The sequence below is a fragment of the Micropterus salmoides genome, unplaced genomic scaffold (assembly GCF_014851395.1).
Source record: "Micropterus salmoides isolate LMB-PRFRI ecotype aquatic unplaced genomic scaffold, ASM1485139v1 Ms_hic_scaffold_4, whole genome shotgun sequence".
Lineage (NCBI taxonomy): Eukaryota > Metazoa > Chordata > Actinopteri > Centrarchiformes > Centrarchidae > Micropterus > Micropterus salmoides.
In genome coordinates this window covers 29,701,262-29,728,608 of record NW_024043372.1, presented here as the reverse complement: position 1 = coordinate 29,728,608, position 27,347 = coordinate 29,701,262, and the positions used below count along the sequence as shown (strand labels likewise).

Here is a 27,347-nt window from a genome sequence, read left to right as displayed (position 1 = left end):
TTACACAAATTGTATACAGGAGAGAGAGGAATGAGGCAGATATTTCTGCACAGCTGACTGTTCAGTGGGGATTTAAAATAATATTTAAACAGTGGATGACTGCATCTGTCTGCATACCAGAAGCCTGATGATGGTGGTAGGAGTGATACAGCAAGGTGCTGTTGGGGGCTACTGAGATGTGGACAGGTTTCAGTATCGCACGCATAAAAACACTGAGTTAAAGCCAGATGGATTTTTATTTCTTTGCCGACATAAAAGTGACATCTTTTTTTCCCCTCACCCATTTAACGGCCCACAATCCCTTGAGCCCCGAGCGCTCACCGCAACCAAGCTCGCTATGTCACTGTTACTGACGTTTAGTAAATTTTCCATTCCAACCCTCTGATCTCGTAAAAATCCAGAGCCATGGTGAGGATCCAGCCTTCACAGCTCACCAAAGGATTGTAGATAAGGTTAACATGAAACGGCAGCATGATGGAGCTCACAGGAGGAGGTCTTTTAGAGGCAAAGAGGAGTTTTTCAATGCAATTTACATCTATTTTAACCCATAGCAATGCCACTTGGGGACAGTTGGTGGAGCCCAGTGAGCCACCTGACATCTCTACTCATAGGGGCTAGGAGAGTAGACAAAAACATCCATACAGCACTACAGCTGAAGGCATATTTTGACAAGTATACAGATTTTGGTGACTCTAAACCACAGCATTGGTTATGCATTGCTACACAGGACCAACAGGTGACAGCACAGTGAATTGTCAATTAAGTTAATTTCTTATATATCTCAGTAAAAGGGGAAAAAAATCCATCATCCTTTACATATACAGTATTCCTTCATACCATTGATAGTTTGATCTTTGTCAGTTGAATACAGAAGTGATGAAGTGTTGCCACCGCTCCTCAGCCTACCTTGTGTATTCCTGTAATCGCATCATTTTGATTTCAGTAACTGAACTGCCTTACAATAACTGGTGGCAGTGCTCGTCTTTGTTGTCTTGACAAGATGAGTAATGAAAGGCCTTGTCTATAGTTTTGAAGTTAAACAAGTGAGCACTCATTCGTTCATTCATTGCATTTGAATCAAACACACCAGGTCTACCAACTACCAGCCAAGTAAAGCCTGAGAAACACTTGACAATGTCACTGACATCTACCGTCTCTAAAAACTATGTAGTTGCTTGGGTGGTCTCGTCCATTTGGACGAGCTGGGGGAGCTTGTATGTATGTGGGTGTGAGGAGGGCGTTCCTGTCGACTCAGCACATTACCCCCCCCCCCCCTCTCCCGGTGGTGGGGGCACATCTGGGGCACACTCCTTGTCCTGGCACCCTGCCAGGCCTCCATGCCTTCCTCCTCTCCTCACACCCTTTTCCCTTCCTTTTGCTTTTGCTCGTCGCTTTGCTCGCTTTCTGGTTGTTACTGCCGTATTTTCTCCCTCCTCTACGATATACTCACCATCCTCTCTGTCTCCTCTCTTACCCCTATCTCTTCCAGCAGGTGCACACAGAGCTGAAGGCAGAGATGTCCTTAGATTTAGTCCCCAATATGGGTCAAACTCCAAAAAATGCTGGATTCCAGTTTATATTGCAGGCTCAAACTGGAATAACCCTAATGACATCATCACCGTTATGCCTTTTGAAAGCTCCCTCCAAAGCCACAGAAGACATTATACAACTGTTTTCACAGGCTGGGTAGTACGCCCCATGATGCTTGACTGAAAACTAAACCTCATGTGTAAAATCAGTGACATGCCTCTTAAATATGAAACAATTGACAGCCCAATTTTAATTTCTTAAATTTGGCCCATTTATTTCTTTCTTTTGTGCTCCTACAGCCCTCCTCCTATCATTTCATCTTCCCCTTTAGCCTCTCTCTTCCTCTCCTGTCATCCCCTCATGCCTCCATCTACCTCCCAGGAGCTCTCCAGCCTTTGAAACATCCACTAACAGTACTCTTCCATTCATTGACAGTCACAAAGGAAAATTCTAACTCTGCCTCGTGCTTATTAAAGCTGCAGCAGAGACCTTGAACTCCATGTCTTCCTACACTCGCCATTCACCAAATTATCAAGTTACTACTCTTCTTCTTGATGACTGATGAATGCCTGAAATTGCCGCCTTATGGTTCAGCATCCTCAGTTTTTTTTCAAATCTGCTTTTGAAACAGCAGAAGTGGTGGCTGATTGGCATGCAAGCACTGTAAGTGTTTAATCAGGCACTCAGACATGAATGTTGTAGATGTGGTTTGCCTCTGTTATAAAACTATTTGGGAGTAAGTTGGTCTGTGAGCCTCACTACGCCTTGTCTCAGTTAGCTGAAATTGCAGTGTGATGTGACTCAGGAACTGTGGGAAAGGTTGGTGGAGGGAGAGACAATTGAAGACAATCATGACCTCCATCATCACTTGCAACTGCCACACACACACACTCGCACAAGACATGTAATAGACTGTACAGAGGAGTGGTTCAATAGTCTGTCTGCTTAAAGGAGTGGTTCTGTTGTCATGTTGTGGGCAACATTTATTTACTGTGTGTTTATCTCTTTGTTCTGTATTAGTTGTCACAGTGAAAGATGGCCAGTCTCTGTGTGTTGGTTTGTCCATACCGATACGCACAAAACTGGGGCCAGATGCATAAAAGTGTGTGTAGATTCACAACTAAATCTTGTGTGTATGCACAAAAGCAGAAATGTGCATATCGATTTTTGTCGTCAGATTTGTAAAGCCATTAGTACACATGGTCCTCTTTTATACTCGGGATGCACTGATCTGACTTTTTTAGTCCCGATACCAATAACTGGGCTTTGGGTATCGGCCAATACCAACTACCGATCAGTTACCTGTGTCAAATGAATACACTGTAGTCCCTCACTGTGGGGAAGAGATTGGGAATTGTGTTCTTTGGCGTGATGCTTCTAGAAGTGCTTGATAAGGTTGGTTGGGTTTTACTTTGCAGTGCTACCTCCATCCCTCGAAACATTCGCTTTGCAGATGTTGCAAGTAGCCATAGAACTTGTTGGCATACTGCTTACCCCTTGTTTTTAACTCCCTCCATGCAATGTTAACTCTCCTAGCAAAATGTTCAGGTCTACCGACGCACTGCTGACACATCGCGTAGTAAGCGCACTTAATTGAATTGAATTGAACAGCCACCTTTCCACCAATCCAGCTATTTGAATCAGTAATGGGCAGATATCCTATATCAGTATCGGATCGGTGCATTCCTCCACTCCCACCGTTAGCCGCAAAAGGATCTCGGAACCCATCTCCTCTCAACAGCCGATGTTTGGGCTTCTGGTGTAGCCAGAGCAGATTTCCAGATACCCGATATTTGGGCCAAGGCTTCCTCTTCCGTACGCTAGTGATTGTTTACAGTCCGATTTGCAGTCTCTGAACCTACTGGCTGTTTACCTGCATGCAACCATAGCCCATTGCATCTGATTGGCGAGTACTACTCGGACTACAAAAGGAATCCACAACGCTTCACCACCAACATTTTGTCCCTTGTCACAGATTCTGCATTAATATGCAGATATCTGTTTATAGAAATTTGGCCTAAATGGATGTAGACACACCCATACTTAGTAATTTGCATATAAAACACTGTTTTCAAGTTATTAGACATGGGAATGAAAACAACGGCAACCTCTGCTTTATCTACATCAAATGAACGTATAGCTTTTCGTGGAATTGTTGATGATCACAATGGAAACACAGATGCAACATGGTAAAGGAAGTTCAGCAGAATAGTTTATTAAATAAAATGTCTGATGCTGTGTGGAAGTCACTGAGAGATCTCATCAAGGCAGATGGACAATGTCACAATGCAACATTACTCATTTATAGTGAATGCATCACGCCAAGTATTCCGTGCCTCCCCTTATTTTTCATTTCCACTCCATATGACACTTGCCTTGCTCTTGAAAGCTTTGTATGTGCATGGTCGGAAGTATGAGTGAGAGGCACATCTTTCTTTATTAATAGCAGATTATGTCTGGGAAAAATTATTTTTGTGTGTACCCCTCATTACTACATCTGTCCCGTGGTGTTTCAGCTGCATGTTTATGAGTTTGGATACATTCGCATGGGCACATGATCCTGTACAATGTGAACTGCTGACAGTGATTACTGACTGTCCGTTCCCAGCCAGCTGATCCCCTGTCTGTCTGTCTGGAGTGAAGGCCTGCTCTGCTGCTCCACTCTCAGCTTCATCCTCAGCTTTGGCTAACATTCTCCCATGGCTCAGTGGCACACTGCTGTGCGCTACTCTCTGGTCTTACCAGGCTGAGTGAGGAAAATGTCTTTCACCCAAAAATATGTTCCATCAATGGAACAGGTTTCCTAACTCTTCTACTTAAAAAGATCATAAACATCACCCATGTGTCCCTTTTAGATGACTTTGGCTGATTTTCGTCCAAGTAGTAACTAAAGTGACAGACTTACTGATGATATTAAGAAGGGCATGGATATAAGATATAGAAGCTTTAAATGCCCAAATAAAAAAGGAAATACATACAATGTGTATTTTAGTACACATTTTATTTAAAGTCCTTAATTACTAAAAATAAACTTCCATTTTATACGCTTCATTTCTTCCAAAATTAAAATTAATTAATTAATAAAACAAATTTTTGCCACCTGGCAAATAAAGTTTATTGTGCTCATTATGCACAACCCTGCCATATTTGTAATGAAATTCAGTGTGAAATGGACTTTTCATATTCAAACTGGGTCTGTGGGGTAAAAACATATCGCAGTATTTTGCTAATAGCAATAATCTTTATGCTAAACTAAACTAACTGGCTGCTGGCTATAGTGTCATATTTATCTTACAGATATAAGGAGTGGTCAGTCAGTCTTATCTAATGCAAAGCAAGAAAGCAAATAAATGTATTTTCCTAAAATGTTCAACTACTCCTTTAAACAAAATAACAAACACATTGAAATTAAAATCTTTTGTATTGCCCATCATTAATAACATATATCTCTTAAGCAGCACTGTTTTTCATACTGTGACAGTTAAAAAGCAGAGGCTGTATGAAAGCAGAGAGGGAGGTGTGTCAGTTCGTCAGTGTGTCGTCACCACGATTTGGAAGTAGACCCTGTGGTGGATTAAGGCTGTGAACTGACGGCCTAGTCCTCGGACCTGGGCCCACTCCAACCTGAGCCTCTGTCATAATACGCTGGTGACAGTGTGTTTGAGCATGCATCTGTGTGCATGTGGATCCTCTTGTTTGCGTGGATGGGTGTGTTCCCTTGTAACGACTTTATAAGAGCAAGCTGCGAAACCAGTTACAAATAAAATCATCGCCCTCCAACTCTCTTTTTAACTCACACAAAGCTTTTCTCATGGTTCACTGGGCTTCATCTTGCTCATAATGCTATGGTGCTAGGACACTGCAATCAACCACAGCTCATATTTAATATGTGTGCCCTTCTGTTCACAGGCACACACACGCAGCACATGGCACAATACAGGCATGCAGCCTCGCAAGGACATTTGCACTTGCACGGCATGAATTCAAAGACAGGAGGACAGTGTCAAATAATTGACACATCCTATCCATGTAGACACTCAAGCTGCTTCCAAGTGTGTGTGTTGAGAGATTTGCTTGCAACATGGCTTGTGGGTGCATGCAACTTAAGTCAAATGCATCTAATTCTGTTGAGGTGTGGTGGGGGTTTTCATCTCGAATGAAACTGAGTAGATATGGTTCCCAAGATTGTATTTATTAATAAACAGTTCTTTTGCTGTGGGGATTTTTCACTTTGAGTGTTAAGTAAATGTCATGTTAATAACAAGTGCCCCACTCATACTTATCTTCCCCTACTGGATCTAAGTTAGTGTTACAACTACTGTATGTGTGTGTGTGTGTGTGTGTGTGTGTGTGTGTGTGTGTGCGCACGCATGTCTGGCCTGGAGTCAGCTGTTAAGGGATGCAGCGCTGGATGAGCTTTGCCTGATGCTGACCCAGAAACAAATGTAGACATAACCAGCAGTGACTGCTGCCCGATTAGCCCACAACCCTGAAACACACAACTTTTTGCCATATCTGTGTGAGTGAGTGTGTGTATGAACTTGTATGCATGTTGGTGACAGCAACTGGATAACTTGCAGGACTGGTGACAGTAATGGACAAAGTTGGAAATGATACTTGTGTTTGCATTTTTTGTATTGTAGGACATGAGGAATAAGATGCACCTTAAGTGTTCTCCTCCCTCTATCTCTAGTTATGCTTGCTATGGGTTAGTGTGTATATATGTGTGTGTGTGTTCCATCCTGTTTCTAAAATTAGATGAGCGAGCAGATGTGGTGTGTTTGAGTGTCCCTTTTGTATGCATGTGTTGCCAAATGTATTCATCCGTATTAGCAAGGCTGTATGTCTGTATTCGCGCATTCAAACAACATCTTGAGCACATCTTGAGTCAGCAGTGTGACGGGGCCAGGAAAGTGGGTCAGTCATGCCTTCTCCAGGCACGAGGGAGACGGACGGATGGAAGGATGAATTTAAGAGGATGACTACAGCTGGATGTTTGCAGCTCAAATGGTGTGGCTGAGGGAAGCAAATAAGGACTTTTAAGGATGGGCGGGGGGTTAAGTAAGGAAATACATAAGAAGGGAAAGGGAAAAGGATGAGAGAGAGTAATAAAGAAAGCAGGCTGCAAACCTTGGGATGATGAGAGGACAGCAAAAAATAGTGAAAAATACTGCAATATAAAGTACTCAAATGTGTAGATCTCAAGGCTGAGGTCTATGGTGAAAATGCACGAAAAGAAGGGAAAAACCTAAACTAACATTAGCAAATATTCATAATGTAACATAAAGCTGAAACATTTAGTTGATTTATTAATCAACAAAAAAATAACCAGCAGCTATTTATCGTTTAAGCTACACACAGCTATATATTTCCTTGTCCCAGCTACTTAACTGTGAAAATGTGCAGCTTTTCTGTTTTATGTAATAATTAACTTATGATTTTGGAGTGTTGGTCCGTTGAGGTGGCCATTTTCACATTTTATACAGAATTAATTGATTAGCTTAGAAAGAAAAGAAAGTTATTTGTTGCCCTAATGAAAACATTTAAAAAGTTTAAGGTATATTATGAAGTGTATCAAACTATCGAGGTGTTTTTATATAGCAGTCTCAAAATAAACATAAAGTCTGTAATGCTTGATATGAAGAGTCTAATTTAGTAATTTGTTTATGAACCGAAAATTGTTATAATTTTGGGCTCTGGGAAGCAGTGATGGGCCTTTATCACTCTTTCCTGAGGTTTTATAGAATAAATAACTTATCGATTAACCGACCCGCCAGGGCACCAGCAAATTCACCCAATAGTCAGTATAAGCGCACACACACACGCACGCACGCACGCACGCACGCACACACACACACACACACACACACACACACACACACACACACACACACACACACACACACACACACACACACACTACATGCTGTCCCTCACACTTAATGATACTGAGTGACATATGCCCCCTGGTGGCAGAGCTAATGAGCTTGCCCTGGTTAATCATGGAGATTAACCAACTCTTCCCCATGTGGCCAATTAGAAGCCAGGAAACCTGTGATGAAGACAGAGTCCCTACAGCCGGTTATACAGTTGTAGACAGATTGGAGGAATGTGCCTTGTTCCAGGTCTGTCTTGAATATGAATACACTTACAAGAAACCTCCCACATCGTCTGCGTCTGATTTGTCTTCACTCTTTAATCTTTCATTCATTCTTTATAACCGTCTGTTTGCCTGTCTTTGCTCTCTGTTCATGCGCCCCCTTGCTTTTAATGTGCACATCTCCTCCGGCTTTAATTTCTCAATCTATCCTTCCTATTGTTTATGTCCCCTCCCCCCCTCCTCTCCTTTCTCACCCTATCCTGTCCTCCCCTCCCCGCTGTGACCAGCGGTTGGTTTCTTAGCACAGTGTTCACCCACTGTGGGCCTGGGGTGACTTAGCACGCTGCCTCTGATTACACCCCAGTAGTTGCCCATTCATGTTGCCATGAAATGGAATAGGGGTGAGAGAGGCCAGCAGATATTATGCTAATAAATCTCACCACTGTAAAGGCCTAATGAACATGGACGTTTTCAGCTTAGTCATTCGTTTGTATAGTCATTTGTAGCTTTAGTAGTCATTTGCTGATGGTCTTTCCTTGATTTTTTTTATTGTCGCGTGATATTTTTGGCTTGAGTCTGTAGTTTCTGTAATCAGGATCCCGTGTCTTTGTCTGCTGTTGTCTGTTGCTTAAATCTGCATTTTAATGACAGAAAAACCTTTTAAAATTAGGATATTATATGTAGATGTACGCAACATGTTATGTTAAAGGTGAACTTCACCAAAGTTTTAAAAAAGCTATCTGGTACAGTGGGTCAATGGGAGGGTTTGAAAGAAGTGGACATTTACTAATGAAAGACATTGTTGCGTTATGGGGAATGTAGGCGTCTGCTTTTTTTGAGCCTGGCCCATACTAAAAGCTGAAAGGCAGGATATCTCAACCTCTGTCGCTTTGATTTTTTTATTTATGTCTCAGTGGAATATTCCTTTACCACAAGTACAGTATGTTGTGGTAAAAGAATTTTCCGTTGCATAAAAGGGGATGTAATAGATTAGTCTCCTCATTTGTCTGTGTGTTTGCCTCCTCTTTCCTGTGTTTGTACAGTATTATATTATACTGCAGACATGGCTCACTATATTTGACAAAATTATGTTTTGGTTTGTTTGGAATACAGCAGGTGTTATAATTGTAGTTTAAAATAAGACATTTGCGACTATTTTGTCTGGGTGATCATATTTCAGGGAAGTCAGCATGTCCTACTTATTGTTCTAACGTATTGGTATTTAAATAATACAGTACTTTGCATGAATCATAAAAATAAGGAGGGAGAGTCTCTATTTACTAAATGCAGTTTAATCAAATCTGTTTTAACCTGTTTTTAAATCTAGCCGCCAATCAGCTGGCCTGTCACAGGAGACTACTACTCCCATTGGTCTTGAAATGCCGCCTGTCAATGAAGAGAGGCTGTGATGGAGAGGTAATTACCTCCAAAATACTCATGCCCTACTGGCTTATCCTTCAGTCAGTCAGTAATCACATCATTAGTTGGGCAAATCCCGGCCTTAGAGGTAGTTTGCATTAGGGAGAACTCTAATTTAGTGGTTAGCGTTAATAATGGATCTCTTTGGTTTTTTGACGTTCTTTAAGATGTTGTACAGTAGCTGGATGTAAATGACTTCATGGTGGTTGGTTTGTACCTTTTAAGATATTACCGTTGAAAATCACATCTACGGTAATACTCGTTGACAATAAATGCAACGCCATCCTGTGTGTCAGTGGGTGATTGATTCTCTCCTTCACAAGCCTCCCTGGTAGCAGCTTCAATCGTAGGGCCTTATACTTTATGTAGGTATCATCACAAGAATATTAATAACATGGAGCTTATTGTATTGTCTTCAGCACCCACCTAAATCGTGATGCAGGTGTTGTATTATTGTTTATAATGCTTGGCTAGCAGATGCAGATGTTTGTCAAATCAGGCAGGCGCTTGTGTTGTGTAAATTTGTACTTTACAAATAACAGCACAAGAAGAGAAATACATGTACAGTGTACACGAACAGTACACATACATATGGTCACACCCATAAAAAGTCACATGTATGTGCTCCCCTCAATTCACTGTCAGATTCAGATTGCAGCAGGGAAAGTGACGCCTCTACTGCAGCCTTTTTGCTGCTCTACGTGCTGAAATGTATCCTTGGGGGGATTTCTTTTCCCTGTGTGAGGGACTGTGATTAATGAAAGCAATCTGGAACATAGTAAACAGCCATGCAACTCCTGGACACACAACCATATAGACAGGATTGGAAACGTGTCAGAGATTTAACCATGACGGGCTTGGATCTGGTGTTTTTGTATCTCGATGCAACAAGGCACAGAGGTCAATGGATAAGAATTAGTTTTTAATTGTTCCACAGCTGTACTGACAAGACTGCACCCCTGGGTCTGAGACTTGTGCGTCTCCACAGCCTTGACTACAGTGTGAGCCATTAGCTTTGCCCATTACTCATGTGCCTAATTCGAGAATCACACTTAACAGCAGCTCAGGGAATTTAAAGAAACACGTTATCAAACAGCTAAGACATTGAATCCTTCCTGCATTTCTTCTGTCTTTGGGTGGATAATGACTTCTGAAGCAATTTCTAGAACAATCTCACCAAAAGCTCCATTTCATACCTGATCAGGGCCTGGTTACACGATATGATCAGGAGTGGGGATGGTTTATGAAATACCATGAGTTTTTATTTACTGTATTGGGGGAGACAACATCCCTGGTTAAGAAAATAGGCTGTTTTGGCTCATGTAGTTAAAGCCATATCCAAATACAGTATAGTATCTATGTTGCTGTCTCTTAAATATATACTGTATGTTATTGCTTGACAGTTATACCAGTATTGGTGTATAAGAGGGCGCTGGAAATCCTCCTCCACCTACAACAGCATAGAGAAATCATCCCACAAACCAGTATGCTGGAGAAACCATCAACTCAAACACAGATTTTAGAACGCTGAAGGCAGTCTCTGAACTTTTCACTAAACATCAGCCCTATATACATTTTTGTTACATTTTCTCCTCTGCTGTCAGAAAGTTGAGAAGGAGCTTATACCTTTTGTTATGCAACGGAAACACCTCCAATATACTATATTAATATAAACTAAAAACAAGAATTGGGCTTTGAGAGGCTTTTAGCGTCCTACCTTTACTGTACATCTCTTGTTTACTTTGGATTCGAGCTTATAACATTTTTGTGGTGTTAGCATCTGTCCATCTACAAAAAAACTAAACCAAACAGCAGGTTTATTAACTTATCCATGTAACATTTAGGCACCTAACCTACTGTATTTAGCCTATTTTAGGTACTCCATCTTAAAGTGGTGATATCCAGACCTGTTTTTAAGCCTTTCAACCTAATATGACCTGCCAAGGCCACCGTGTGTCTTTTTGTGCCTTCAAAGTATTTGTTTATGTGACATTTCATTTATTGTGTCCACCTCTGCGTCACTATCTTAAATATGGGGTACATCAGAATCAGCTTTATTTGCCAGGTATGTGTACACATACGAGGAATTTGACTCAGGATTGTACATTTCTCACAATGTGCTTACTTACAATACAATAATAAAATCACACACAGGCTACAGTGTAGAGAACACATATATACACACACGTTATAAACAAAAACAATATAAACAGATTGATACATGCATACATTTCTAGTCTCATAGATTCTAAATACAGTGCATTATCTTGCATTTACATTTGCATTTTTACTGAAAACTATGAAATCTGTGAGACTCTTTCAGTGTTGCTCATTCTCTTTTTCTGTCAGCAAGAGCTCTCCTTTGTTTTTGTAATATCCTGTTCGTCCAGATGGGGGCAGCAGACCATGGCTGGCTGTGACCATCACCACCTTTACCACAGTCTGTGCTCATCTAGCAGCTGTTGCTATGGATACAGAGAGCCCGGCCATTGATGTGATGCAAGCGACATCTAATAGAGAAACATAGGGGGTAGTGTTGAGCTCAGAGACAGGGCTGTTCACACACACACACGCCTGTCTGCTCTGTGAATATGAAAGATTAGTCTTCTCCACTTCTCTGCTGTATGCCTTTGCTCTTCTTATTCAATGAGCTACTGATTATAGTGCTGTTTTGTCAATTGCCTCACTTGAGAGCTTGAAAGGAAAAGTATCCTTGCCATCTGCATTTTCACTAAAATCACTTTCAGCTGGCTGCAGTGTGGGTCAGTCATCGTACGTAAACTTTGCTGGTGTCAAATATGGTGGTTTAGTTATCAGTCTCATCACCTGGACCTACACTTAACATGATGGATAGAGAAGAAAATCTCTAATCAGTGGTCAAGGGTCAGATTGAGCTCTCTTTAGATGTCGCTAATCATTTTGACATATGGTTAAGCTCCGATCAGTGGTGATAAAAATGTTTCATTGTAGATAGCTGCTGCTCGTTGAATCAATTAAATGGTGATTAATCCTGATTATCTGATTAACTAGAGCCATGGATGGACTGCTCACTTCAGAGTTGATTATTTAAGACATGACTTTGGACAGCCTGTGTATGTCTCAAAGCTAAATTTAACTTGTAGTAGGTCAGGTTTGAATGGCACAGATCCGTTTGACTTTAAAGCCCACTTCTTTACAATGTCCCACTTTGGAGAGACTAAATTTAACAATAAACATCCCACTGAAAGAAGGATTTATTTCTGATCGTATCTTCTGCCTGGTAACATGTCCCTTGATATGAAAAAGACAATTGAAGAGAGGAGGAAAAAAAGTTGTTACCTTGTATGCCAGACTGTTTGTGTATTCTACACTGATACAACACTCAGTGCCCAGCCAAACATGGTGGTGCTGCCAAATCTGACTTGGCTAAGTGTAAAACAGGCTGGCACCATGGCATATGACTGTGTTTTCTGCTTTGTCACTTAGACTGGTGCTTTGTGTTAAGAGGGTGAATATGTCTGCCATTGCCCAGTGTACTAATATAAGTTAGAACATTTCTTAAATGCTTTTGTTTAAAGACAATTAGGGTTATTTATTTCTGGGCAGGCCATGCATTGTAATAATTACCAATGGTGGTACCTGTAATAAAAATCTAGTACACACCACAGTCTCGTGTTACCTACAACCCTAAATGTACAGTATTTTTTTGGCTGTCTCAAATATAGCTAAATACTACTACTAATAATAATAAATACTTTATTTGCAGCATTTTTTAAAAATAAATGTAATATATGAGGTAATCAGATACAATGTAGTGGAGATTGGTTTTTGACTAAAGCATTATGGAGTTTCAGTGGTGTAGATTAAATGAATTTATTACCTTCTCTAAATCAGCATGAGATAAAAATGACTATACTGTCACGCTAGCGGCGCTGTTTTAGCGTTGGTCAGCATGCACAATCACAATGGTAGCATGATGATGTTTAGCAGGTATAATTTTAACCATGTTTACACCTTAGTTTAGCGTGTTAGCGTGCTAATATGCTTACACTAAACACAAAGAACAGCTGAGGTTGATGGGAATACCATTAGTTTTTACATAAACAAAGTATCAGTCCAGTTCATATTTTGATAGGATGATGGCACTTGATGAAAAGTTAAGGAAAGATTTTGCAATTCATCCTCTATGAATGGCTGAACCAAATGTCAATTTATCTTACAGTTGAGATATTTCACTAATCCAAAAATGTCAACCTCATGGTGGCAATAGAGAAAATGTCAGGATCACTAATGCCAGGAGGTTCCATCCTCTGAGGACAATGGTTTAATAGCAATCCATTCAAAATCACAAATGGTTGATAACCTCATGGTTAAATTTGTGGCCCGTCATGCTAGAGGGAATGTCAAGGAAAGGTAAAGTGATCACCATAGTCATTGGGATACATAATCTGCAATCTCCCAATCCATCCGGTAGATATTGAGATTTCACTGGATAAAATGTTTGACCTGCTGGTGGCACTATAGAAAAACTTAGGGGATCATTAAAGTTGGCAGGATTTATCCTCTGGGGACCATGAATGTTTACCAAACTGTACCGACTGACTGACAATGCCATACCTTGAGCCATGGCTAAGTGAATGTTCCTCTGGAATTACACATTCAACATGTAAAACACTATCCATTACGGGGTTTCTTCCAGTAAAAGTGATCAAGTGAAAGTAAGTTTGTATTTTGGCGTGAGCCCAAGTCTTGAAATGACAACCTCAGCTACTTTTCAACAGTACACACAAGTCAGATTAATTTCAGGAGCGGCATCTGGGTCATACAAAGACCTTTATGTAGCAAAAACGTAGCTGTTGGTTTTGAATATCAAGCAATTTACCAGGGCCCTCCATTATGTAATGACACTGCTCGTCCAGAGTGTAAAGGGCCTGTACAAATCCGTGACTCCGTGCCATTTCCAAATCAGCAGAAATTGGTCAAACCTTTCCTTTCCCACTACGAGCAGGAGGATCGAGTTTCAGTGAAGTTCAGTTTTTCCACGCTGTGAATATAGATGTCAGCTGCCAGCGGAGGGGTCTAGCTGGTGCCATGTCTGGCACTGCATATCTGAGCAGGGCCTTGGCTGGCTGATCAGAGCTGAGGGGTTGCAGGGGTGGACTCAATAGAAGATGCCTGGAAAGTAGTAGAGCTTTTCACATTTCAGCTGTGTATAAAACTCTTTTGATGTTTTCTCTGGCTTACTCTGATGTTCTCTTTCTGTGTGACAGACTCTGCCTCGCTCTCACTCTCTCTCTTCCCATGAACCCCCCCCACTTCCCTTCCTGTCATGGATTGCATGTGTCCTTGTCAAAATCTTGCTTGTTTTAGGGGGCTTTTGGAAAATCTATAACAGGTGGGCTGTGTTTGAAGGATATGTCTTTTCCAATTATCTGTTTGTAGAGGGATTTGGGTGGGTGGTGGCTGGGCCAAATGTTCTCTCAACCCAGCTATGCTGCCCGCCTGCATGCTATTTGTTGCCTGTGAGTCTAATTGTATTAAGATAATTAATCAATGGAGTAATGCACTACAAACCGGCTCAGGCACCTGGATTTGAATTTTGCGTGAAAAAAAAAATTACTATTTGATTTTTGAAAAATGATGAGGCACCACAATCAAAATGGTCCAATTAATCTCAGCTGTTAAAGGACTGGTCTAATCAATCAGTCCACATCCAAGTCTTTGGGGTCGGCATTGTGTCCTTTGCCTTCAGGGCCAGCGTGCTTTGTCGTTGTATACACAGCAATCAAGACAGAGCGAGGCACCACAGTTAAGTGGCTTATGGTGTTAACATACTCTGCATTGGTTTGAAGGAGCTGACAAGTTGCCTTAAAGGCTTAAATGGAGGTGAGACGTGATCTTCTTGACCTTCTTGTACATGATATGGGTGACAGATTGCTGGTAAAGCATCCACAGAATATTGATCTCTGATGTTAACAAGGTTGACTGTATTTGCACTACAGCTGGACCTAGACCCAATTTGGAGCAAACCATAAGACTGAAATCCACACATTGTGGGTGCACTTAAGGAGAGTGGTTTTAAAGTAGTCCGATGTTATTTTAAAAAGTGGACAGAAAAGAGAACAGAGAAAGGAAATGTGGTAGAAAGGTATTTGACCTCAGACCAGAAACAACATATTATGTTGGGTAGCCACAAAATTAGTTTGACTTGAGTCCCAGAACCCGTGCATACTTCGGTCCCAGCCAATACCTCAGCACAGGCCAATGATAAACTAGTGGTCAGTTAACTCCCAGTCCTTGTGAGGGCATTGAGGACACTATTCAAGGTAGTGTGCGTTATTGTTTTCTGTATTATATTGCTTTCTTTTTAATGGCAGGCGCTGGTCCCAACCTGGGACAGGTTGTCAGTACTGGACATCAGCTCCATTTTTTTTTTTTCAGACACTCCTGCTATTAAAACGAATATATTGACACAAGGTGCTGATCAGTAGACTTCTTGATATTCCTTGTCAGCACTTTATGATTGCAAAGTGCCCAAAAACAGAAGGAGGACAGATAGTGCTATCTACTGAATCGACACGTCCCTAAGTAATTACCTTCCCCTCATTCATCAACGAGGCAGTCCTTCAGGGACCTGTCATTCACAGTGTCCTGCCTTTGAAGGATTTCTGCTCATTTTCATTAAAACATCATCAAGATAAGCGTACACAAAGAAACAGTGGGGGCAAGACAGAAACTTCGTAACCAGATTAAAGCTCATGAAGTAGCTCCTTGAGGTGCTTTTGCTTGCAACCGCACACACAGTTCTGAGTTAGCTTTCTTTAACACTGCTCACACAGTCCACTGGGCTAAAATTAACTTTTTAAAAATTATTATTTATTTCCTTTTTTTGGGGCGGCACGGTGGTGAAGTGATTAGCACTGTCGCCTCACAGCAAGAAGCCAGACCTTTCTGTGTGGAGTTTGCATGTTCTCCCCGTATCTGCGTGGGTTCTCTCAGGATGCTCCGGCTTCCTCCCACCGTCCAAAGACATGCGGCCTAGGTTGATTGGTGACCCTAAATTGTCCTTAGGCGTGAGTGTGAGCATGAGTGGTTGTTTGTCTATGTGTGGCCCTGCGATGGACTGGCAACCTGTCCAGGGTGTACCCCGCTTTTCGCCCGATGTCAGCTGGGATTGGCTCCAGCCCCCTGCAACCCTGTACGCAGGATAAGTGGTTGACGATGGATGGATGGATTTCCTTTTTTTGAAACTAGTGCAGTGCCTGTTCACAGGGGCCATTGTGACGCCTCACTGCGCTTTTTCTTCAAAATTTGCTTCTCACATTGGTTTCACCTACAGCATTTATAACACTGAAACAACACGATAATGGCAGATACTGCTAGATATTCAGCGCTTCCTTACAACTTAAAATAACTCTTATAACTTTGTTTCAATATATTCATTTCTTAACATATATCAAACCTGCGTGAAGATGATAACTCTGTTTCAACAGTTTACTACCACATAAGAGCATATAAGCCCTGCCCCCGCAAGCGCTGTGCTGTAGTTTATTCAAAGTTACTAAGTAATGCTGAACGTGTTGTGTGTCCAAATTGCACCAAATGTGACCGCAGCAACACACCCGCCACAACTTTTATATCAAGTACATAGCCAGTCGGTTGATTTTCAGAAGTGAACTCTCCCCACTTCTCTTTCTTTTGTCAGCACCCCTTTAACTTACTGAATTGAACAGACTTGTCCAAACTTATGTAGCTCCCTCATCTGTCATGCCTCACAATAATCAGTCTCATCAGCTAACTTTGGTTTTGCATTTTGGGATCCAGCATTTTTATACTAGATTACAGAAGACTGAATGTTTTGACTATTCTTGCTAGTCCACCAATTTTTTGAAAGTGCAATACAAAATTGCCGGAGTACCCCTTTAACATTATCATGACAAATATGTGCAATGACATTGGCGTCACCCTAGAAGATGAAGTGAAATAAATGGATATATTCTGCATGGGCACAAGATGAATTTATGTCAATGAGGTAAAAACACACCTTTGTTTATTGATGAACTTTGTGTCATTTCATAATAACTAGGGATGGGTATCGAGTAGGGATACTTAAGGTATCGACTGAAACAGCCCAGTATCTAGTAGGATTGAAACGTCTCCAGTCAAACCAGTACTTTTTGTAAACCAATCGCGGGAAAAAGTGTAGTTTATTGACTTGTTTAGCCAACTCCTTTCTGGTTTTCTATTTCTTACTGTCGTCTTTTTCAGAGGTAGTTTGCTAATCACCACTAAAGGAACACTTGCGGAGATCTTTCAATTCAGTTTATCAATCGAAAGTTAACAAAATAGTTCTCTGTGATTGGATTCCAACAAATGTATGAAAATTTTTACTTAGTTTTCCACAACTCATGTGGTTACTAAAATGTTTTACTCATTCAAATAGGCTACAAAAAACTCCCAAGCTGTCCTTTCTCTGAGGACGACCTAATTAGGATGAGGAGCGATCTGATACAATTTCCAAATATGTTTATATAACAGGTTTTTGAAAAAAGAAAAAAAGAAAAGATCTCCATGCTTGTCCATAACAACAAAAAATATAGCAAGGCATGGAATGAAGTACTCTATTGGTATCAGTATCACTTTAAGGTTTTGGTACTGGTATCATAAAATTTTAAACGATACCCAACCCTAATTATGACTTGATGTGAGTGAATAAAGTTGGCTCGCAAGTTAATAGGGTTGAAGCTATTCAGGACTTGTGTACCTGTTGTTGCCTGAATCCTTCTCAGTGTTACTCCCATCTCTTCCCATATGGCCCCTTTTTGAGTTTTGTCATGTTACAGATTCCCCAATGCATAACTCAGACGGGCTCACACAGCCAGTTGGGGTCCTGCTAGTGAGGAATTCCCATTGCTCTCTGGTAATTGGTGTATACAAAAGGACATCAGGGTGTGTGTTAGGCTCTCTGCTGGCCTGAGCGTTGGCTTGTGACCTGTAGTGAGGATTACTACACAGTGATATGTCTGGATGGGACAGGGCCAGGAGCAGATTCTCCTCCCAGGAGAAGCTTAGACGTTCGAGCGAAGACTCAAACTTTCCTCCCAGACTGTTTACCAAACGGCCATATCATCTATTAGCTTTGACACTAATTATAGTTAATCAAATACGTCACTCATTATTTCAATTAAATATGTTTGTAGACATGGGCCTGGATTCACTAAAGTTGTCTTGAGTCATAAGAAGAAAAAAAATCAACTAAGCAACTATGATATCAAGTATAATAAAAGCAAATTTACTTTCTAACAATAAAATATAGTATAATAAAAATAAACATTTATTTTATAGCTTTGCTTTCAAAAATCCCATTCACTGTTTTTTTGTAAACACAAAATATAACTATTTAAATACTTGTCTTAGAGAATTGACATTTCAATACTGTTTGTTTTCCAAAACCACGGTTGCATATTAACATTTTAATTGCAGTGCAAGCCTGGCAGCTTCTAAATCAGAATTTGACAATCTGATAAGTACCATTATTTAAAATTGCATTTTTTCATCCTCTCCACTGTTGATATGAATCACAGACAAAATCTTGGGTCACATTAAAATAAAAAGCAGTCGTATCATGTCTGTGGGATGAGCATGTTGTGCTTCAATTGTATTTTTATTGCGTGAAACTACAATCATTCTGCCAACCAGTGCAGAATGCTCTTCTGTACTATGCTAACAATTTCAATCATCTTATTAAACACACACACACACACACACACACACACACACACACACACACACACACACACACACACACACAGTTTCCATGGAAACAGGATCTAGGGCCTTTTATGACTGGTTGTTTGCCCAAGACAACTAAAAATGGTCTCAGCAGCCATGCAAAGATGGGAGATAAATCATTTGGATAATAAATAACGGGAGATGTATATAGAACGTGATACGATGTTTGTTGTTGCCTGTAGTAGTATTGTTATTGAAAAGACCAATTCACATTCATATTCATCAGGTAAATTACCTCATTTTCCTACTTGTGTGACATCATACGTCTCCTTTCTTTTTTTCTGTTATGTTATACGTTATATATTTCATACTGTTTGTGCTTTGCACATGCATGTAATGTAGACACTCACTGTAATAGCAACACACACAGATACACATTTAGAGTCACAAACACACACACACGGACACACACACACACGGACGCTTTCCAGCCGTGCTGCCCTTCAGTAGCCTAATGTGTGTCTAAGGTCCAGATGGCGTAGCAGTAGGAGGGCTGATACACAGTGCTAGCCACAGTGCTAGCAGTCTCATTTCTGGCTAGCCCTGGCTGGTTGGAGAGGGAGAGCCTGCAGCCAGCTACCCCTCTGAGTGACAATGGCAAGTGTGCAATTCACGGCTATGCACTCAGCATCTAGCTTTGCTGTGGTCGCAAAAAAAACTTGTATACTTCTTTTTTCAAACTGTGTGGCAAGTTGACACTTCACTGTGAATTATAACAATCTCATTTTGACTCATGTGATGTTCTTATGTCTGCTAGCCTTGTTTTTTTCTGTTTTAATGCAGTTACCACATGTTTTCCTGTTTGTGTCCACAATGATAGGAAGTAAGCTGAACAAGGACCTGAAGCATTATCTAAGCCAGCGCTTCCAGAAATCCTCGCCTGACCACGAACTGCAGCAGACCATACGAGACAACCTCTACCGTCACGCCGTGCCTTGTGAGTCCATGACCGCCAAACACCTCACTCCGTCATTCCCTTTTCTCATGTTTACCATCCTCTGCTCTCCTGTCATCTGCATTTCCTGTCATTTATGTGAGCCATGCTTTGAGATCTTGACGATATGCTGGCTTTGCACATAGTTTTTACACGCTTTGATTATGTGAGTTCCCACAGAACATTGTTGTGGCTTCAAAGAAATTTATTTTCATCCTCAGGAAAAACAAAAACACCTTAGTCAGTGTGAGCCACATGATCGGTTTTAGATCCATGTAATGATTGAGTGTAACTGCCTCACACAGACACTTTGGACAGATATCTAATTAAGCCTGATTATTTCAGTCTAATCTGAGCATGCTTCCACTTGCCTTTTGACCAATATTGGCCGTGCAGTTAGCCAGGCTGATTACTTCTTATCCTCCTTGGAACTAACCTCATGTTCGGGTTGCTCCATTTTATCACACATCATCCCTCTTCATCCCAGAATGGACTTTTCCGCCTGCATTCCAAGCTGATAACAAGCAGTGAGTTGATACGGAGTCAGCCACCCTCTGTCCGTTCCGTCAGCGGGGTGTTTGCTTTATTAATGTTTTCTGATCAGTTAGCGGAAATTCTGGGGACTTCACAGTGCATATGCTAGTAGGATCTCATTTCCACGGGATCAGTAGAAGCAGTTACTACGGGCACTACGGCTTCATCCAAGTCCCTCACCCTATATCACTAACCAGTATCTTGCCAGAGCTGGCTGTGTACTCCAGGAAAAGAGGCTTGTGTTTGTGACTTTTTTTCCTCCTGACTGTTGCAAAGATCTAATAGCACATTTGTGTTTTGATGCTGCATACTTCTCTTGTAGCTGCTCAAAAGCTGAAGGAGATGTTTGATATGTTTTATTCTTCCCTGCTATGAAAAACAACCTGTGAAGATTGTGTTGGTGCAGAAAGAGGTTAGACTGATGAACCATGCTGCAGGATGCCAATCTTGTGTTATCCCTGATTTGCATATAACACTATAATGAACTGTATGGCCCAGTCAGAGCCAGGCTCATCGCTGTCATTATACTGAAGTTGGAAAACCCTACTGGCTTTGGACACCACATGCCTCACTTATGAAGATGTAGAGAGAGGGTTGTAGAGATGGGAAGTGACAAAACTGGTAGACAAGATATGCAACTGCAGAAATGACGGCGCTGGATGCAAGTTTATGTAACTTTTTTCCTCTGCTTCCAGTTATAATATATACTGAATAGCCTATGTGTATTTGCAGTTGTGGTGCTGTAGCCTCATGTCATTTACTAGTATCTCTAGATTCCACAAGTGCACTTTAGACATATCACATCATTTCATACTTTCTACAATAAACACATATTTGGAGAACAAAATTAAATTCACTGTATGCAAACTTGATCAAAACTTTAAATAACTTTTTTTTGTCTGTAATTACTTTTCACTTTTGCCATTACCACACATTACTTAGCATATTAGATTTTTTTTGTTGCTTTGCAGTTAATTTCAGGCTTGTAAGGGTGCACTTCTTCTTTTCACCATGCCGATTTTTTTCCCTTAATGGTTCTCATCTGTTGGCTTTTCAATTAGTTTATTCGTGGCCCTCTCATGCAAATTACTATCTGTATTCAGGAGGCTTGTTTAAGGGACTTTATCTGCATTACCTCCACTGCCATATGTCAGCCAGACACTAGTGGAGGATGGGGGTCTGGCTATAACGGCTATTCTAATCACTGAGTGGGCTATGGCAAACTAGTAAAATCCTGGTGTTGTTAGCAGTAAACAAAGCTTGAAGGTGTTCCCTAGGCCATATGTTTTATAGGATTGTAAAGTTTTTGTTGTCGTGCACTTGTAGAGGAGGGACACTCTTGCTGGAATATCAAATTTACAAATACTTTGGCACAGCTTAATTTTTCTTTTTTTCCCCTTTGTGTTATAGTATGGCATGTTACAGTGGTCACAGTTCATAAATTAGTACTACTTTTTATGCTCTTCACGCTCACAGAATGATTCAAGACTGACACAGCAATTGTCTAGGAAAGCGTACATTTATGGAGTTGTTGTGCATAAGTGAGATGGAGTTGCTGTGATTGCTTTGGCCTGTGATGGTGTCCATGCTGACATATGTCCAAAGGTTGTCTGTCCATATGTAGGTGTAGGTGTGATTAATGCACAGCAAGCAGGTGGCGAAACAGATGGAGAAGTGTGTCTGCCGATGTTGGGGCTTTTCCTGCCTCTAAATCAGGCAAAATGGTCACTCAGCTTAGCCAACCTTTCTGCACATTCACGTGTCCCCTTCAACTACACAATATTATGAACAACGGTCTGTTGAAGTCCCAGTCTGTCTGTTTTTTAAGTATACAAAGTTGAGCCAAATTCACATGTTCCGCCTGTTACTACAGTCATTGTCTCGGAGTGAGGAGCTTCACCAATACTTGTGGTTCATGCTAGCCTTAACCCTGATATTCCACGCACCTTTATATTGGTACCCTAAACAACCTAAATAAGGGACTGAACACAGTTTACTGTGGTGGTGTGAGTGTGTGTTTACTCTACACCTCTCATGCATGCCACCATTCCAACAGCTCAGTAAACCGAACACTGAAACATCATTTTCATGCCATGTCCCTGAACGTTAAAGCAGTCTTACCTTTGACTAGTTTGGAAATGAAAAATACTCTGTCACTATGCTTATGATTCACAATAGACATGAAATATAGTATATAGAACAAATACAAAAATATTTTAGACTTTATAGTTCATGCAAAACTTTTAAGAGTCACTTCCATTCTGTTGAGTCCTGACAAAACTACTAGTGCACTCTTTGGGTTTTGAGAGTCACCTTATTGGAGACTGCAATTTAAAATAAATTGAGGAATTATATTTCCACATGGTAAAGGTGGAAAAAAGTCACTAACAAACTACAAAAAGAGCGTCATAGAAATAAATAACCCAAAACAAAACTACATTGGAGATTCAGTAGGGCAGTGATGCTCACCAGATCCTCAGGTGTCCTTGAGATGTAAAACAGCTGTTCCCATAACCCTGATAAACTTTGATGCACTGCTTTCTCACACTCCCCCATCTGTTGAGGCGTCAGACGGCTTCCCTTGTGGTCACACCATCCGCGCGATCAGCATTCCCAATCTCCCATTATCCCCACCAGCCCTCCACCCCCTCTATCCTGCTCTCATTCCTGACCACCCCCACCCCACTGATGACCCCGCTGCCTCTCGCTGCCTCTGCTGCCTCTGCTGCTCCCTTTCTCCCTCTTTCTCTGTCATTTTCCCTGCCAGTTGATCGGAGCAGTGTCAAGAAGAAGAAGGAGAAGAGACGACTGCTCTGTTTGGGTTATACCTGATTTCAAAGCTCAACATTCTGTGTCTACAAGCCTTGAAAAAGGGAGCTCTGGTCTCTCCTGCATCTAGGCAAGTAGCAGTATTGTCTGCAGTGGTTGTTGTGATGCTGATGACTTGGTGTTGACTTCTCAGATGAGCAAGGTTTGCAGAGGCTAGTGTTCACGTGCGTGTGTGATGAATTGCGGGGCTAGCAGCACAGATGATTGGATGACCCGTATATAGGCTAAGAGGACGGCTCGGAGGGAGGCGGGGGCTGAAGCCGCGGGGATGGGGGTGGGGTGGGGTTTGGTTGTGGGAGGGGGGCAAAAGGGGGGGATGGGTGGAGAGAAGAGAGGGAATGGAGAGATTCAAAAACCCTCTCGCACCCTTAAATCAAAAGCTGGCTCTAGCCAGTCAAGCTAACATAAACATGTGTATGTGTGTAAACATATGACGTGTAGCTGTATGAGATTGATTTGTTCATCTGACTCTGTGTGTGTGTGTGTATGTGTGTTCGTGTGTGTGTGTCTGTGTCTACCGTGTTCCCAAAAGCAGCCTTTCTGATGCTAGTTTGGTGTGGTAACAGATTGCATTCACAAATGCAATCAAGTTGAGTCACCTGAACAAAAGAAATGCTCTCACTCACTGTGCCATTCCTAAACCGCTGAAGGTGGTACATCGAGACAGGGAAAAGAAAGCCAGAGGAGGATTCAGAAGTGAACTTCAAACTTTGGCTTTGTTGACTTTTATCAGGCAAGAAGTGGATGTGTGTCAGTCACATACTGTGTCTGCTGTTTGACATGCATTACACAAGGGATGTTGTTTTTGTCAAGGCTAAACACACTTGGACGTGTCTTTCCGATGACAGATCCATCTTATCACAAAGTCAAGTTTGCTTTGCCCTGTATTGGATGTGTGATGGCCACAACTGGATACAGCTTTTATATTAAAATAGTCAATCTAGAGCTACAATAGTGAAATTAATAGTAATGTGCTTATAATAGGTTTGCAAAGTGAAAAGCCCAAAATCCACCCCAACGGGAGTTACCATCTCCCAAAGAAAACACTGCTCCTGAACTGCCTGAAAACAGCTCAATTGTAGTCCAACCTTTACTTCCGTAATTTATCTGCATCACTTGGCGTCATAATTCTTGCCTAGTGGCTAGTCAGGCACGCCCTCAAAAACACTGGTGGAGAAACACACTGAGCTGCACAGACAAGATGTCCACACAGTGACAAGACGTCCGCCCACTGCCCCCCGTCACCCCCACCCTCCGTACCAAACATTAGGCAGTTAATGGACATAAAGTTTTTACTGTGATGTAGAGACAGTGCACAATTAAAACGTTACATATAACAGGTAAAATAATAATTACCACTCGGGAACATGTACAGCTGAACCAAAGCCGTAGTTACCGGTTTGTCAGGACCCGCCCAACTCTGCTTCTGATTGGCTAGTAGTCCTTAACTAGAAACTGCGCATGCGCAACTCCCAGCAAAGATCAAATAGAAGTGAGAGGCTTCACTCCCTAGTTAAAACACACTGGGTTAAAAGAGGAGCTGCAGCAATATGCAGTATGACACAAATATGGTGTTTTTTGAAAATTAAACCATGTAAACCTGTTCTGGTACAACCCCAAAATAAAGTTATGAACCTGAAATGAGCATAATATGACCACTTTAATGCTGAGCTAAGTCCAGCTGCTTTTTTGCCGTCTGTTGTATATAAATATGTTTCAAATGTTTAAAATCTTGTTCGTACACATAACCAGTCAGGAGGGACTAGAGGCACAACACAATACTAGTATCAGTTGCTTTTATTTGGACTAGGGCATCCCAGCATGCTGCAGCTACATCAGAAGGGGGTTGTGAGGGAAACAGTGGGAGCCGAATTGATGCCGGTGGGGAAGTATTTTGTATAGCTAATGCCATTAGGAGTCAAAGGAATGTTGTCAGAGTGAATGATGGGTGGAGTCCCCCAGATTCATAACCCCCCCCCCCCTCCACCACACACTCAATCACTGACACTGTTACACACAAATGCAGGCCAGTTGGGACAGAGGTAGTGTGAGCAAATTATACCTTTGTCTCAATACAGACAGTTTAGGATGTATTTGTAAATGTGGATGCTTATTTGTGCCTCTCAGAATATTGTGGATTGTCATTAAAAGTCCTAAACATGCTACGCTGCTAGTGTAGCTTTTAGGTAAGACCCATTATGTGTTTGGAAGCTGACTAATGTTTTTAGGACCTATAAACTCTGACATGGCAGGTGAGAACATCATTCAACAGGATGTCACTGCTAAGAGTTGTGAGAGCTGTGTCCCGAATACAAACTACATTGTATTCTACTACTATACAGTATACTGATTACAAATTTTTAGAGTATACTGTTTTGGCAGTTACGATGCGGTAATGAATGTGCCGATTTGTACTAATAATAAGTACTACAAGAAGGGCTCTGTGGCAAAGCAAAATTTTGCCCAAGGATTTGGACACTTGGTTTTTGTGTTTTCTAAGATTTTACTAGAGTTCACCACTGCCCACAGTTTGTTTAATTTGTCCCAGCTGTGAGTTACCTCTCTTTCATATGTACTGCATTGTGGAACAAAACTGTCCATCAACAGCACAATGAAAAATCAAGTAAATTTAGTATGTATACTATCATCTTTGATGCTTCTTAACATCATGAGCTTCCAATGTGAATAACTGCTTTGAATTAATATAAAGTATGGATTTGGGAAACATAAGGCGAATCTGAAAATGGCACATCACATGACCTTTGACCTTGCTTTTATATTTTCCACTGCTGTTCCCAACCCCCTCCTCTGACCATGGAGCTTAACAAATGAATCCTGCACATGCAAAGATATTTTTTCTTAAACTTGTGGTGCGTGCACAGATGTTTGCCAGTTGGTCAATTTGACTCAGCATATAGTTTTATTTCTTGTTAATCCATATTTTAGTTTGAATCTTGTATTAATTCAAAGACCTTGGCTCTTCATTTGGATTTATCCATAGTTGTCATTCCCACTGACATCCCGGTGGCTTTGTGTTATTATCCCTTGTATACCCTTTATCTACCAGAGTTGTAACACCTGTAAGAATTGGTGGGTTAGAAACTGCTGTTGAACTTCTTTGGTGTCTGACATATAGATTAATGCCAGCTCTAGATTTATTATAACCCATGCCTTTCTGGCCAGCTCGTGTCTTGTCTTTTTTTTCCCAAGTCTCCTCTCTGTCTGTTGCACACTTGCCTTTAGATTCTTCTCCTGACTCCTGTCCTCTTCAACATGTTGGTCAAGGATGAATTGTCTGGAACTTGTTAAACACCCAGAGCATGTGTATGAGTTTGTGTGCGTAAGGATGTCAGTGTCTGGAGAAGAGCAAAAAGAAACAGAGGTGTGGGGAGAGGGAGACGGATGGGTTCTGTGAGAACGAGAAAGATTAGGGGTGAACAGCCAAGAGAAGGGGAGGGAGCGAGAGAGGGAGAGCGAGCGAGAGGGGGAGTTGGGCGGGTGCATGTGGGTGCCTGCGAGACGGGAGACAGCGGGGCTCAGTCAGTGTGAGAGAGCGAGAGAGAGAAGCCTAGTATTAGTGTGTGTGGGTATGAGACAGAGCGCATTATAAGCCAATGTGTGGATGCTGCTTAGCTTAGCTCCCATTAGCTTAGCATCACAAAGCCAAAGCTGGACAGAGGACAGACGCAAGGGAGGAGTAAGGGGAGGGTGGAAAGGAGAAGGAAATGTGAATCTGCACTGGTTTTTCTTCCACTCATCCTCCACACCTGATTGGATTTTTTCCTCCCTCTGTCTCCTGTCGACGTGGTGCTGTTCTGTGGACTGTAGGGGAAGGGGAGGAAGCCCCTCACAGACTCCTTAACTGAGGTATTTTGTTTTGTGTTTCATTTTGAGAAGGGACTTGGGGGGGCTGAGGGTTGCTGTGATTTAATGGTTGGGGGTTGGGATGGAGGGTGAAGGAGAGGATGGCGGTGAGGATGGCTGTGCATCAGGCGGAAGGCATCGGGAGCAGAGCGAGGGAGACAGAGGCACAGCGCTGGCAGTAATGGAGGCTGATGTGTTGTGGTCAAACGGAAGCTGTGTGTGTCTGTCTGTCTGTCTCAGGTATGCATGCATCTGTCTGTGTTTGTCTGTGCCCCGGTTTGATGCCTGTGTGTGTGCAAAGTGTCTCTTCCCTTGGTGTATGTACTGTATGCGTGTTTGCGCTGGAAGCACTCTAGCTCTGCGATG

The 27,347-nt window shown here is 41.7% G+C and overlaps 1 protein-coding gene across 1 annotated transcript in view; it reads left to right on the top strand.

The window, feature by feature from the left end:
• magi1b (membrane associated guanylate kinase, WW and PDZ domain containing 1b) overlaps positions 1-27,347 on the top strand; it is a 139,490-nt gene that overhangs the window by 47,506 nt on the left and 64,637 nt on the right. The window contains 1 exon segment of the mRNA XM_038695509.1: positions 19,641-19,757. Coding sequence (XP_038551437.1) covers positions 19,641-19,757 — 117 coding nt within the window.